General features: G+C 41.9%; 2 protein-coding genes across 3 annotated transcripts; both read right to left on the reverse strand.

The window, feature by feature from the left end:
• Window positions 1–1,763: 1,763 nt before the first annotated feature.
• hsh2d (hematopoietic SH2 domain containing) lies at window positions 1,764–4,623 on the reverse strand. Its single transcript, XM_041838521.1, has 5 exons — window positions 4,484–4,623; window positions 4,134–4,223; window positions 3,659–3,824; window positions 3,138–3,431; window positions 1,764–2,892 (listed from the first exon to the last, which is right to left on the reverse strand). The coding sequence occupies exons 1-5, from the start codon at window positions 4,603–4,605 to the stop codon at window positions 2,338–2,340; spliced, it is 1,227 nt and encodes a 408-aa protein (XP_041694455.1). The 5' UTR covers window positions 4,606–4,623; the 3' UTR covers window positions 1,764–2,337.
• Window positions 4,624–5,782: 1,159 nt separating this feature from the next.
• LOC121533601 (ras-related protein Rab-8A) lies at window positions 5,783–14,678 on the reverse strand. Of its 2 annotated transcripts, XR_005994478.2 has the most exons (9): window positions 14,425–14,678; window positions 12,382–12,442; window positions 12,169–12,229; window positions 11,723–11,800; window positions 11,514–11,603; window positions 11,167–11,232; window positions 9,360–9,410; window positions 6,583–9,255; window positions 5,783–6,526 (listed from the first exon to the last, which is right to left on the reverse strand). XR_005994478.2 is itself a non-coding variant. In XM_041839690.2 (8 exons), the coding sequence occupies exons 1-8, from the start codon at window positions 14,546–14,548 to the stop codon at window positions 9,166–9,168; spliced, it is 621 nt and encodes a 206-aa protein (XP_041695624.1). In that variant the 5' UTR covers window positions 14,549–14,678; the 3' UTR covers window positions 5,783–9,165. The 2 variants fall into 2 exon arrangements, 1 of the variants encoding a protein (XP_041695624.1); XM_041839690.2 differs by having other exon boundaries at window positions 5,783–9,255.
• Between the last annotated feature and the right edge of the window lie 52 nt (window positions 14,679–14,730).

Consider the following 14,730-nt stretch of genomic DNA (forward strand, 5'->3'; position numbering starts at 1 on the left):
GTGCATGTCAGAGCAAAAACCAAGCCATGAGGTCGAAGGAATTGTCCATAGAGCTCCGAGGCAGGATTGTATCGAGGCACAGATCTGGGGAAGGGTACCAAAACATTTCTGCATTGAAGGACCCCAAGAACATAGTGGCCTCCGTCATTCTTAAATGGAAGAAGTTTGGAACCACCAATACTCTTCCTAGAGTTGGTCGCCCATCCAAACTGAGAAATCGGGGGAGAAGGGCCTTGGTCAGGGAGGTGACCAAGAACACGGTGCTCACTCTGACAGAGCTCAAGAGTTCCTCTGTGGAGATGGGAGAACCTTCCAGAAGGACAACCATCTCTGCAGCACTCCACCAATCAGGCCTTTATGGTAGAGTGGCCAGACGTAAGCCACTCCTCAGTAAAAGGCACGACAACCCGCTTGGAGTTTGCCAAAAGGCACCTAAAGGACTCTGACCATGAGAAACAAGATTCTCTGGTCTGATGAAACCAAGATCGAACTCTTTGGCCTGAATGCTAAGCGTCACGTCTGGAGGAAACCAGGCACCGCTCATCACCTGGCCAATACCATCCCTATGGTGAAACATGGTGGTGGCAGCATCATGCTGGGGTGATGTTTTTCAGCGGCAGGGACTGGGAGACTAGTCAGGATCGAGGGGAAAGATGAACAGAGAAAAGTACAGAGAGATCCTTGATGAAAACCTTCTCCAGAGCACTCAGGACCTATGACTGCGGCGAAGGTTCACCTTTCAACAGGACAACGACCCTAAGCACACAGCCAAGACAATGCAGGAGTGGCTTCAGACAAGTCTCTGAATGTCCTTGAGTGGCCCAGCCAGAGCCCGGACTTGAACCCGATCTAACATCTCTGGAAAGACCTGAAAATAGCTGTGCAGCGACGCTCCCCATCCAACCTGACAGAGCTTGAGAGGATCTGCAGAGAATAATGGGAGAAACTCCCAAAATACAGGTGTGCTAAGCTTGTAGCGTCATACCCAATAAGACTCAAGGCTATAATCGCTGCCAAAGGTGCTTGAACAAAGTACTGAGTAAAGGGTCTGAATACTTACGTTAAAGTGATATCAGTTTTTTTTTTTTTTTTGCTTCGTCATTATGGGGTATTGTGTGTAGATTGATGAGGAGGGGGAAAAACAATTTAATCCATTTTAGAATAAGGCTGTAACGTAACAAAATGTGGAAAAAGTGAAGGCGTCTGAATACTTTCCGAATGCACCTGAATGCCCACATTGTCACCCGAGAAGTGGTGGAAAAAGTACTCAATTTTCATATTTGAGTAAAAAGTTAAGATACCTTAACAGAAAATGGCTCAAGTAAAAGTGAAAGTTACCCAGTAAAATACTACTTGAGTAAAAGTCTAAAAGTATCTGGTTTTAAATGTAGTTAAGTACAGTAGTAGCAAAAGTACTCAATTGTCATACTTGAGTAAAAGTACAAAGTAAATGCTATACATCAAATTCCTGATATTAAGCAAACCAGAGGGCACGATTTTCATTTTTTAATATGTTTTATTACTGACAGACAGGGGCACACAGTATGTGTTTCGTGAGTCCGCCAGATCAGAGGCAGTAGGGATGACAAAGCGTTATATTGATAGGTGCCATAATTCTGTCCTGCTTGAGCATTCTAAATGTAGCGAGTACTTTTAGGTGTCAGGGAAAATGTATGGAGTAAAAAGTACATCATTTTCTTCAGGAATGTAGTGGAGTAAAAGTAAACGTTGCCAAAAATATAAATAGTAAAGTAAAGTACAGATACCCCAAAAAACTACTTAAGTAGAACTTAAAAGTATTTTTACTTAAGTACTTTACACCACTGCACCCGAGTCTCCCGATTGACCCACTCAAATTCATCTGGTCAAACCAGTTAGATCAGCACATATCTCTGAGAGCACACTTCCCTATTACATTGTTGATAACATATCAGCATTTGACTACCATCTCTTGCAGTTGTATCACACGCCTGGATGGACAAGTGAAACAGGTATTTGGCATGATGTTATTTTAATGGAAATAATACATAGATGTCTAACATAATTCCTCACATAAAATGAAAGAAAAAGGTATTTTCACATTTGATATGAAATTGTTGACCATACACAGCACTGTAAAGCATTGGACATTGTCTAACCACTAACCAGAGCTGGTTGCAGACATAAATAGCTCTCAATGTTAAGTTGTAAAAGAGATTCTAGATATATCCAGTTAAATAATAACATCTTCAGACTTAAACTTTAACTCATCAGTGCCTTCAACAGATATCTATCTCTCATAATTCATGTGTCCGTTTGGCCACCCTGCCATCCATCCTGAGGGTAGAGAAGTGGACATTAGTATCCAGGGGCAAAAGGAGGAGGGGGCAGATACTCTGTCGGTAACCCACTGTCCGTGGGTCTAACAGTGGTGACAGCAGTGATGGGTGGAAGGCCATTGTCAATTTCTCCTGGAACCATCTGGTACCCGTTCTCAGCAGCTGTATCAATATCCCTCACTCTAGCCTCCAGAGCTGTGAGTTTCCGCTGGTCTTGCCCCTGCTCATCCTCCACACTAATCTCTGCATACATGTGCTCCTGAGATGCACTTCTCTTCTTATGGAACTTCCTCTTGAAGTGGGTCAGGTTGCTGATCGCTGACTTTACGTCTTGATTCTTCTGTTGGTTGGAGTTTGGGTCCTGGTGGTGTGTGTTTGGTTGGGTCTGTGGTCTGTGTGTACACACAATCCTGGGTGCTGGGGGACCTTTAGATGCAGTGCTGCTCTGGTCCCTGTCCTTTCTCTGTGGTAGAGCAGGGCCTCTGGCAGGTAATTCAGGAGGTTGGTCTGGCTGGTCCGTGGTGACTACTTGTATCTTCCTGGGCAATGGCACTGGTTTAGCAGTACGATCTACCTGGAATGAAAATAATAGATGCCGTTTTAGAGTACAGTCTAACCTTAGTTCGCTTAACCTACAGAGAAATATGTAGGAAATTAGTTTTTAAGACCCAAAGTTAGATAACAAAAATATTATGGCAATGTAGGCCTACAACACATTTGCAATAGTATTATCTCACCATTCAGAGTATGAAAATAAAGCTTTAGCCCTATCCCCAACAAACTCATACTGTAAACACTATGCTAGTCCAGCGTCTTTACCATGCTTGGGGTTTGGAAGCTCAATGTGTTTAACTCGGACTCCAGGCAGGGGTAGAGTCTTGGAAAAGGGGTGTTTGGAGTTACAGGTGGTTTGCTAGTGTATGGAGGTGGGCCGGCAGGGTCACTCAATGTGCTGGGACGATGTGGGAGGGCAGGTGGAATGTCCTCAGCTGGTTTTAGATGAGTACTACTGTTCATGTGTGGGGGGTTGTTTGGCAACACGCCATGATTAGGGTTCATGGCTTGTCTTTTGGGGAATAACAGTTCTGCATAATCAGCCTTGTCCTTGGATACCTACAACATGAAGTAGATGAAGGGGAAGAATGTTTAGTCAAACACACGTCAATTCACTTATGTATCCACAACAGTGTACAGAAATGCAGCACAGTGTGCCGTACCCTGACCACTGTGTGTTTATGCTATATCAAACCAACTCAATTCAAGCCTATAGGGTACCTGTGTGTATACAAAATAAACAATATGGTAGTTTGTAGTTTACTGAATCAAGTATAGTTCCTCACCTGTCCACAAGCTACAGTCAGCAGCTCATTGAAAGGCATGATGGGCACCCTGCGGTGAAAGTTCACCAGGTCTTGCAGTGAGCTGTGATGCATGTCCTCTCCTACAATAATGTAGTGATTGTCCTTCAGCACATCGATCATGAAGTGCCTGCACCGATCAGTGGCACTAGACATACAGAGAAAAAATGAAATGAGGAAGTGCAGACGGACTTTGAACTACACTGTTGAATAGAACAAGGGCGGGCACTTCATTTCAGAGAGGGTAGTTTGTGGCATTGGTGTAGAATAAGATACGTTAAAAGCTATGGAAACAGAACACAACCAATAAGCTCATTGTTAACATTTCTTTGCCTGCCGGTTTAAAGAAATGCCATCATATAAAATGCCATCCTTCATGTATCAGCTGAACAAACAACCAATCTAATGATGCCTCACCTGGAAGTGTCTATCTCATGTACAAAGCACAGAGGCTTACCGATAGGAGAGAGTGTATCCTATCCTGCTTTCACTGACACGGATCAGGAAGTAGCCTGTGGGGTTGGAAAGGAGCATTTCCTCAGCAACCCTGGGGCGAATAAACACAGCGATGTCAGAACAGACTTCGGTTTGAACTCACTTGACTGAAGACATTTACAACGTGCAGTCAGAACACAACCATTTAGTGCCCTACTGTAAGACAATAACAACAGTCATAAGGCATACAGTATATCCTTCACCACAGGCCACACATTGGTCTCATCTATGTTGTTTATCAGGAAAAAGTAAGTCCTACTGTTTGGAGTGTATTCCAATGGCACATGACAGAGACACAATTTGAGAACTTACTTCCTGGAAATAATGCCATGGAACCATTCTGGAACTACCCCATTACTGATGACACAGTCCAGTTGGAACTCTGTGAACCAGGAAAGGGCGTCATGTCTTCCCTGAGTTTGTGTTCCGTCCATAACCCCACAGTTGTGTCTTGGTAACATAGAGTAAATAATTATGTTAGGAAACACCCCCCCCCCCCCACATTCTCTGTTATTCTGTTGCCAGTTTGACATGTCAACAATTATTTGATAAAAGGACAGTAAACATAAATAAGTTAGATTTGATGTCCAGTTATAAACTGTTAGAAGACGGTACAAAATGTAACCATCCCAATTTCAAAGAGCACTTAAGTTACACTTGGCTATTGCTTTTATTGTTCCTCTATCATTTTATGTTTCTGAATTCAAAGAGGAAGACCATACAGCTGGCTGGTTAATACACTAATTTACATTTAGTAGCACTAATACATATTGGATTATTATTATTATTATGTATACCTTCTACTCAATTTAAACTGAGACAGTTAACACAACATGAAACAGCTACACATACATGACTCATTGTTAGCCTCAATGCAAATCATGTTTTAAAACTCTGCTCAATATTCAAATATTATTTAGACAAGGGGGTGAAAACCAGATACATAAAAAATGCATCAAAATGAATCCAGTACGATAACTATAGTAATACCTGAGTTATTAGGCCCACTACATCTGCATGATACCACATTGTCTAACAAAGCAAACTCTTCTTTCAAAATGTAGGTCATAAGAAAAGTCCAAACCCACAAATAAAATGGCTAGTTACAATTTTAGTGGGCTTTTCAATAAAGCAACTTACCTCATGAGGAGCAACGCGCAACTGAAGCTATGCTCTGTTCACACACCTTTACAAGGTAGCGCCTGTGAGGGAAAAGGGTGGAGATATTTTTCCCATGCGTGATACAGGTAGGTCTATCGTAAATAGCCTTGTCTAGCCTCAATACTAATTACAGCTTTATCCAGCTCGGTTTTTTATTTTGTATTATTCCATATAAGAGTAGGCCTCTTCAATATTCATATACGATTGATAAGATTAGATAAAGACTCATTTCTAAAACTTTCGTTTCTCAACAAGTGCCATAAAATATTATGTAAACAGCACAGGTACAATCGAAAGTGTAGAAAAATAACGACAGTTCGTTGTGGTCGGATCTTGGGATATAAATATCTTACATTTCTGCAGGGATACCCTTAACATTATAGGAATTCATTGGGACAACAATTGATGGTAGCCTAATAAGTTGTAAGTAAATTGAGAAACTGCAGCAAGTTTTAAAATAATCATTTTAATAAATCACCAAAAGTACACATCTACAAAGGTGTAGATCAATTCAATAAGATTTATGAAAGTACAGTACAATCATTGTAGATATTTTTTATTATTTACAATTGTTTTCTAAATGCTCTTTCCTCCCCCATTTTCCATAATTAACTATGAAATCCAAATTATTGTCTTGAACATGGAATGCTGTACTGATTTATGAACTGAAAAAGATTTACAAATAGTTCCACCAAAAGGAAACGAAACCATAACTGCCATTCTGATTAAACATTTGCCAGACCTATACAAGGTCCTGAAGATACACAGCGGTTCAACAAACTGACTGTGCCACACATTATGTTCTACACAAGAGAGGACATAGAAAGATAATAATTCCGTTTCTAAATACAACTTAGGTTGGTCACAAGTAGAGATAAGAGTTGTGCAAATTCAGGGGGAAGTAATTTCCTTTTGCTGTGATTTAATATGTGCTCAATTTCCTATAAATGTTTACGTTGACAAATGGAATGCAAGTTCCACATTAAGACAGATGAATGTAATGATGGGGGTGACAAAAAGTATAAAGAGAATAGAAAGCTATGCAATAATGATCCTACATTTATAATCTCAAAGAAAAGCTCTTCAAGTCAAATGTGCAAACCCTCAAGAGGTCCTACAGTCTCATGCTGCATAGTTGCAAAGACCATGATATCAAGTATTAGATGAAAATAAGACACGCGTGTTGCCATGGACCTGGCAATTTCAGAGGGAAGGACAAGCAAGGAAGGAGAACGCATGTTGCCATGGACCTGGCAATTTCAGAGGGAAGGACAAGCAAGGAAGGAGAACGCATGTTGCCATGGACCTGGCAATTTCAGAGGGAAGGACAAGCAAGGAAGGAGAACGCGTGTTGCCATGGACAGTGGCAAGCTCAGAGGGAAGGACAAGTACGGAAGGAGAACAAAAACGAAACGCAAAATCCGATAGGCAAAGATACTTTCCTCCAGGCATCCATTTAACATTGTCACCCTATAGCTGACTTAAATCACTGAGACTATGATTAAGTCTTGAGGATAGGGACTGGTAGAATATTGCAACTCTTGCAAGGCTTTCTACAAGGGCACATTCATATTTGGATGTTTTGTTGTTTCACTCTGAAAATAGTGACTACATGTCCTCTGACTCGTTGCTTGTGACATTTGAGTCCATTGCCATGTCACTACATTGCCCCCTAGTGCTAGGATAAAAGTACTGATGCCAATGCCATCAATGTAAAACTGCAATCATACCCAAAACACCCTGAAATAGACTGGTGTCTTAATACTGGCACATGAATAGTAAGAATCAACACCAAAATGTGGGGCTCTAAGTTTCAAAGCAGAAAGTATTAGGGCAACATATAGCTTCTTTCCACTTGACTAAAGAAGCTGCAGGAGTGGTTCTCTAGGGAAATGGACTGTCACAGCATTTTGATAAATCAACAGAAAGAAAAAGGAGAAGAGTAATAAACCTTTTCATGGCATCTATTTCAAATACTCTCAATACAGTAGGTTGACGTTATTAAATTGAGTTCTTATAATCACATTTACTTTAGTTGGAATGGACTATAGGCCTACAAAACAACTATAAAGGCAGACTAATATTTGCACCATTGTCACTAATTTTCTGCCACAAATACGGACAACACAACAACATGAAAACAGGCTACGAAAGTCACACAAAACTAAACCTGAATGGTATTACAGTATCACAATTTAACAACCAGTAAACAAGTAAGGAATAGTCTGAGAGGCTGGCATTTGAAAAGGTTGCATAAGACATAACAAAAAAAAAAAAAAGTCAAATCCATGACATAAAGCGATTATTACCACCCAAAATATTCTCTCTCTATTTCAGTGGTCTCCACCTCACAAACAAGACGAATATATGGGGTAGAGAGAACATTTTGTGGAGTGGTTTAATATTAAAAACACATTTTGAATGCCAAAACCAAAAATGTGGGCAATTTATGCAATTAAATCGTTAGATCACAATTAATGTATTTCCTAACTAGACTGATGTTACTGTGGAACAGATTAACTGACAGCCACCGGAAGTTCTGGAATGTAATAGTTCTAATGAATACTGACATATTCCTATACAAGGGAACAGAATAAGACACGCTTTTGCAAATTGTAAGCAGTGACGCCAATTTCATTACTAAAGTGCAATCAAAATGTGCAGATTTGGCACAATTGTTTTACCACTCAAATATGGTTACTAAATCTCGCACATAACATTTTTGAAACTGCATAATGATAGAGTACATGTAAAATGATGAACACACAAGGCAATTTTTTAGGTATGTCTTTAGATGGAATGTCTTTACTATTGAAGAAAGAAGACGAGTAGGCGGCCAGTACGTTGCAATAAACTTTAGTGAACTGTTAACAGAAAATATATACAAAAGAATACATATTGAAGCAGATCAGCATTGTACGTGAGGACGCACAACTGCAACACGTTTCGACTTCTAATCTTTCTCAGGCAGCTTTGAAACGCGTTGCAGTTCTCATGTACAATGCTGATCTGCTCCAATATGTATTATTTTGCATATATTTTCTGTTAGTGAACTGTTAAAGTTTATTACAACATCCTGATTACCTGCCATTTAGGGGCCTACCTTCCCACTGCCCTCATCTCACGTCTTCACTATTAAACATGGTAAGACGTTAACACTTCAGAATTTTTATAAGTATTACCTTAAGAAAATAAGTGTCTTTCTTGGATGCTATTTGTTGGATTGCAAATGAGTATTGTCAAGGTAGAAGAGAGAGAATCACTATCATTTGAGAAAGGAAAAAACAGGGACACATAGATCTCCGTAGTAGCTAGATGACACAGAAGTCAACTATCTGACAGAAGACGTCAGATGTATGTATGATGGTTAACTAGTCTTATCATGGAATTAAGCCACTGCTTTTAAGGATAAGGTTAATCCACGTTGAGACAAAACCTCACTAAGGATACACTTTGGCAGCAGTGCAACCACATAGCAACATAAAGTACCTGTAACAATACCAACTGCAGAGGACAAAGAGAGAGGAGAGGGGGAGCAGAACCCTAAATGTAATTATGAGAGACGATATAAGAGCATGAGGGTACAGACGAGTGCCTGGTATAGAGATCTCCATCTAGCACCCATCCAACAACCCTGATTGATCCACCTGACCAATGAATGCTTCCGTTTTTCAACTGGGGGCACATGGTGAATCAGAAAAAAAGCTGAAAGCCCAAAGAGGCCTGGGATATGGGGAATGAGAAAGGGATGAGAACAGGGCGAAAGAGAGGAGAGCTCTGAGCAAGCGCAGTCCAGTTCTGTCCAGCTGTGGACAAGGATTAGGCCGTGGTCCTCACAGGAGGGTGCAGCGGAAGAAACTGCTCTTCTTGGGCTGTTCTGTGATCTTCACCCCCTGACTGCTGCCCTGAGGACTGTTGCCCTCCTGGAACACACAAATACACTCACTGTAAGTCAGAGCGGAGCGCACACACATTATATATAGCCCATCTAAAATAGATGTGCACATACTACACCACACACACTTACCAGTTTCTTGTCCATTTTCGCCTTGATGTCTCTGGCAAGGGTCATAAATGCCTGAAAATGTCAGGGGGGGAAAACAGGGCAAACTGAGATCAAATCAAAGAGAGACAAAACAATGTGCATCGTCTTTCACTAACCTACAGTAACATCACAGCAATTACTGTACTCCCATTGGTTTTAGAACTGCTTGGAATGAGTCAACTCTGTAGGCTCGGCCCTAAACAGTGTGCTCCCTGTCACCTGGGTCTACATGGCAAATGAAGCTAGCTATACGGATGTATGATCTCTGTGGTAACTTGTATCTGTACAGGGTGAACTTTAAAATTACTCTATACGAAAGGGTTTTATGGTCTTCAGGAATTCTGTCTTATTTACATTGGTCTCATCCCTCACACAAGCCTTATGGACATTGTCATGGGTGATCAGGTTACTGTAAACTTGGTATTGTATGATTGGTCAATGGTGGTTGGTTTTACACCTTCAGATGTTATAAATGAAATGAAGGTCTGTTGTTCTCCCTCTTATCCTGTATATTGGATAACGGTTGTATGATATTTTCTAATTTCCTAGGCTTCTAGGACTCTGGCCTAGTAGACATCTCTTTGTTCATGCTTTGTCTTGTAAGTGAACCTTAGGATCTAGTATTGCCTTGTAACTTAAGATGTATGCCTTGTATGTGAATTAGAGGTCTTCACAGATCCACTTGTACCCGAATACCCGAGATCCGAACTCGAGCGGGTCTGGATCCAGAATTCTAAATAATGTCACAGGTCTGGGTCGGATCTGATATGATTGTCACGGGTATGGGTAATTTTAACCGACTTGTCCGGAAGGGCCAATACAGATCCGAACGCAACTGCTGCAGTACAGAGACATATCATTTATGCTACTGCTCTTGCTTTTCACGAGAGTGGAGCATGGCAAGTGTAGCTTGTTTTTGTTGTTGGCCAATCATAAGCCATCAAAGCAGCAATAGGCTAGTCATAGAGCCTCCGTGCATGTCAAAAGTTAGGAGACATCTAATCAATGGAAGATGTAATTACAATGACGGAAGGTGGATAGGCTAGAACGACCAAGAGCCAACAGGTAGGCTGCTACTTAATATTCTGAATGGAGTTATTTGTAACTGTAGGATGAGAAACCGCAATTAGCCTAGCTAGCTAGCTAGATTCTCCCGGTTTGATACAGTCAAGACAGGTACTACGTAATAATATTTGATGATAAATAAACTAGCTATAGCAGCCATTAGTCTACTATAGCGCGAGTCGGCTTGGTTGGTTGCCGTCTCTACCCTCCCTCTTCACCGTGTCACTCGTTCACAGTACGGCCCCTCCCCTGCCTGCGAGAGCGGCACCGCTCTCCCTCCTCTCGCGCTTTATCAGCTCCGGTTAATAAAGTAGCATAAACAATTCATTTTCTGCTGCTTCCCTCACCTCGGATCGGACCGGGTCTGGAGCCGACCAGGTCTATACGGAATGGGTCTAGTTGTCCACGGGTCCGTTCGGAACGGGTCTCTATATTTAAAACATTTATTTATGCATATCGGGTCCGGGTGGGAAAACCCCAGATCCATTTCGGAACGGGTCCAACTTTTTGGACCCGTGAAGACCTCTAATGTGAATCCATTCATTTTACAAAGTATAATACTTGCTTTGATATTCTCTTCTCATGACCATTCCTTGATCTTAGTCAGCTAAACGCATAATTGCAAATGGTTTTACTATAATGTTAAATCCAGTTATTCGGTTTAATAGACTTTGACCATATTATTTTGCATAGTCTTATGACATTTTACCCCACTACAACTCACATTCTCCACGTTGATGTTGGCCTTTGCACTGGTCTCCATAAACTTGATACCATACTCCAACGCCAACTACCAACAGGAGATAAGAGGGACACAAAAAACCTCAGACAACATGTAGATTTCTGATTGCGCTACTGTCCATGTAGCCTCGCAAAGCCACCTGATCCCTCAAGCTCACATTAAAATGCTGCATGGATGCAGCGTTTTAATGTAAGCACGCAGGATCAGGTGGCCTTGCGTGGCTACATGGACAATAGCCCAATCAGAAATCTACATCTACTGTATAGACACTATTTAGTTATTTAGTTTATGATATGATACTTTTCATTTACTGGTCAGTGATCACCCACCTTCTCCCCTCTGTCTTTGGACACCTGTCGCTTGTCATTGACGTCACACTTGTTGCCCAGCACCATCTTCTCCACATCTGCAGAGGCATGCTAGACAGGACGAGAGGATATGAGTCATCCATAGTATTTATAGAGAAATGCAACACCTTCAATTTCACTCAATTCTGTTCTCCTACAGAGATATAAATGTTACAATTTCTGACGACTACCTCCTCTATATTCCTTATCCAGTTCTTGATGTTGTCAAATGACTTCTCGTTGGTGATGTCGTAGACTAACATGATGCCCTGGGGAGGAAGAATAAACAGAAACATATAGTAAACAACCACTAACAGAGCATGTCAGATATTAGCATCCCGTTAAACCTGAGAAACCTGTACACTTGGGAGGATAGCAAATTGTTATAAAGGGCCTAAACAGGATTCCAGGGCGATTGTACCCACCTCCCATGGATGATCTCAGGTATGTACTGCTTCATTTACAACAATAAAGGGAGAGGCTCAGACTAGTGCGGAATCTATTAGTGATGCACTGATTGCCATGAATGTCTCTGAACATTATTTTTTAAATCCAAACTAAGTTCTTAGCTAGCTAGGCATATGCTTAGTATATTTGTGACATTGTGAGAGTGACATAGAGAAGCAAGGCGACTGACCATCGCTCCTCTGTAGTATGCCGTTGTGATTGTTCGGAACCGCTCCTGGCCAGCTGTGTCCCTGGGAGAGAACAACACAATGAGAGCCTTTCATGCCTATCCCTGAATCAACCCACTTGTTGAATTATAGGCCAATTGTGAGCATTCCCAAGGTGCTCTTTCCAAGACATAATTTAAGAGACATTGTGTGAAGAAGTCAAAGGGCTGTCTTACCATATCTGTAGCTTGATCTTCTTCCCGTCTAGTTCTATTGTTCTAATTTTGAAGTCAATACCTAAAAGGCAAAGAGGATTAGCAAGAGAGACAACTTTAAATGTATTTATATTTCACTGTTGTCTAACAGAGTTCCAAATGACAAAGGATCCTTGAAACAACCATTTGACGTTGATGTACAGCACTGTTTATGCAGAGGTGGAAAAAGCAGACTACATTCAACATTTGCTCGGAAGCTAGCAAGTACTTATTTGCATGACTCAAAGTCCAGAGTGACTGGGGTCTGGCTAGGGAGGCCCATCTTTTTAGATGATGTTGCAAGCCACACACAGGAAGTCAAGGACTTCAATGTAAATTTCTGCAAAACATCAGGGGAAACCTCACCACACCTGTAGTTAGAGCTATCCTTTCTGTAATGTAACAGTGACTGGTTTGAACTAAGTAGCAAACTCTTTCAGCTAAAATTGGACTGCTTGCTGTGTAGGAACTTCACTGCTAGATTAGCTAGCTAGATACACAACATGACCAAAAGTATGTGGACACATGCTCGTCGAACATCTTATTCCAAAATCATGGGCATTCATATAGAGTTGGTCCCCCCATTGCTGCTATAACAGCCTCCACTCTTCTGGGAAGGTTTTCCACTAGATGTTGGAACATTGCTGCAGGGACTTGCTTCCATTCAGCCACATGAGCATTAGTGAGGTCGGGCACTGATGTTGGGCGATTAGGCCTGGCTCACAGTCGAAGTTGGAATTCATCCCAAAGGTGTTCGATGGGGTTGAGGTCAGGGCTCTGTGCAGGCCAGTCAAGTTCTTCCACACCGATCGACAAACCATTTCTGTATGGACCTCACTTTGTGCACAAAGGCATTGTCATGCTGAAACAGGAAAGGGCCTACCCCAAACTGTTGCCACAAAGTTGGAAGCACGGAAAAGTCTAGAATGTCATTGTATAAGGTAGCGTTAAGATTTCCCTTCACTGTAAATAAGGGGTCTAGCCCGAACCATGAAAAACAGCCCCAGACCATTATTCCTCCTCCACCAAACTTTACAGTTGGCACTATGCATTGTGGCAGGTAGCGTTTTCCTGGCATCCGCCAAACCCAGATTCGTCCGTCGGACTGCCAGATGGTAAAGTGTGATTCATCACTCCAGAGAACGCTTTTCCACTGCTCCAGAGTCCAATGGCGGCGAGCTTTACACCACTCCAGCCGACGCTTGGCATTACGCATGGTGATCTTAGGCTTGTGTGCGGTTGTTCGGCCATGGAAAACCATTTCATGAAGCTCCCGACAAACAGTTCTTGTGCTGACGTTGCTTCCAGAGGCAGTTTGGAACCTCAGTTGCAACCGAGGTCAGACGATTTTTACGCGCTGAGCTTGTGTGGCCTATCACTTTTTGGCTGAGCCGTTGTTGCTCCTAGACCTTTCCACTTCACAACAACAGCACTTACAGTTGACCAGGGCAGCTCTAACAGGGCAGAAATTTGATGAACTGACTTGTTGGAAAGGTGGCATCCTATGACGTGCCACGTTGAAAGTCAGAGTTCTTCAGTAAGGCCATTCTACTGCCAGTGTTTGTCTATGGAGATTGCATGGCTGTGTGCTCGATTTTATACACCTGTCAGCAACGGGTGTGGCTGAAATAGCGGAATCCACTCATTTGAACGGGTGTCCACATACTTTTGTATATATAGTGTAGTTAGTCAGAGTAGGCTACTTGCTCACTTGACAGCCAACGTTAGCTAAGGAATCAGCTGGTGTCTGGTGACGTCGTCTACTAAAATCTCATGAACATCTCAATTTTAGGTATGCCGGGGATGCTGAAGTGCTGGTTTTATTGTCAAGCGAGCAGTGTGACAAGCCGATTATTGTTTCCTGGCGTTGTTTCCTGGCTGGAGAACTGAATGCTAACCAAACAAGCTCTTGCTAGCTATCGTTAGGATGGGCGCTCATCACCAATATTGCTAGTTGGGGTCGGGAGCTAGCTACCCCTCTCCTGCATAACTTTTCGAACCAGAAAACTTACAAAATGCACATACCTATTGTCGAGATAAACGTTGAGTTAAAGGCATCTTCTGAAAATCTGAACAACACACAAGTCTTTCCGACGCCAGAATCGCCGATTAACAGTAATTTGAACAAGTAATCGTAAGTCTTCGCCATATTATTAGCTATCGCGGAAATCCCGCCCGGCAGCTGTGTAAAGAGATATGGTTAGTTAAAAAAAATATTTCGATATGTCACTGCGTTTTCAATTTATACTGGACCAGTGATTGGACAAACAACATGTCACTCTTGACAGTAGTCGTGGCTCCGGAAGCGCGATTTACCCACTGTCAATCAAA

The sequence above is a fragment of the Coregonus clupeaformis genome, chromosome 20 (assembly GCF_020615455.1).
Source record: "Coregonus clupeaformis isolate EN_2021a chromosome 20, ASM2061545v1, whole genome shotgun sequence".
NCBI classification, from domain to species: Eukaryota; Metazoa; Chordata; class Actinopteri; order Salmoniformes; family Salmonidae; genus Coregonus; species Coregonus clupeaformis.

What these genes read in the sequence shown, in the direction of transcription:
- hsh2d (XM_041838521.1), bottom strand. Translation starts at nt 4,605, where the DNA reads ATGGACGGAACACAAACTCAGGGAAGACATGACGCCCTTTCCTGGTTC. An exon ending in TGACTGTAGCTTGTGGACAG is followed by an intron (nt 3,432 to 3,658) that starts GTGAGGAACTAT and finishes TTCATGTTGTAG; the next exon opens with GTATCCAAGGACAAGGCTGA. An exon ending in GCTTCCAAACCCCAAGCATG is followed by an intron (nt 2,893 to 3,137) that starts GTAAAGACGCTG and finishes TTTTCATTCCAG; the next exon opens with GTAGATCGTACTGCTAAACC.
- LOC121533601 (XM_041839690.2), bottom strand. Translation starts at nt 14,548, where the DNA reads ATGGCGAAGACTTACGATTACTTGTTCAAATTACTGTTAATCGGCGAT. An exon ending in CATACTACAGAGGAGCGATG is followed by an intron (nt 11,801 to 12,168) that starts GTCAGTCGCCTT and finishes CTTCCTCCCCAG; the next exon opens with GGCATCATGTTAGTCTACGA. An exon ending in CCAAAGACAGAGGGGAGAAG is followed by an intron (nt 11,233 to 11,513) that starts GTGGGTGATCAC and finishes TCCTGTTGGTAG; the next exon opens with TTGGCGTTGGAGTATGGTAT.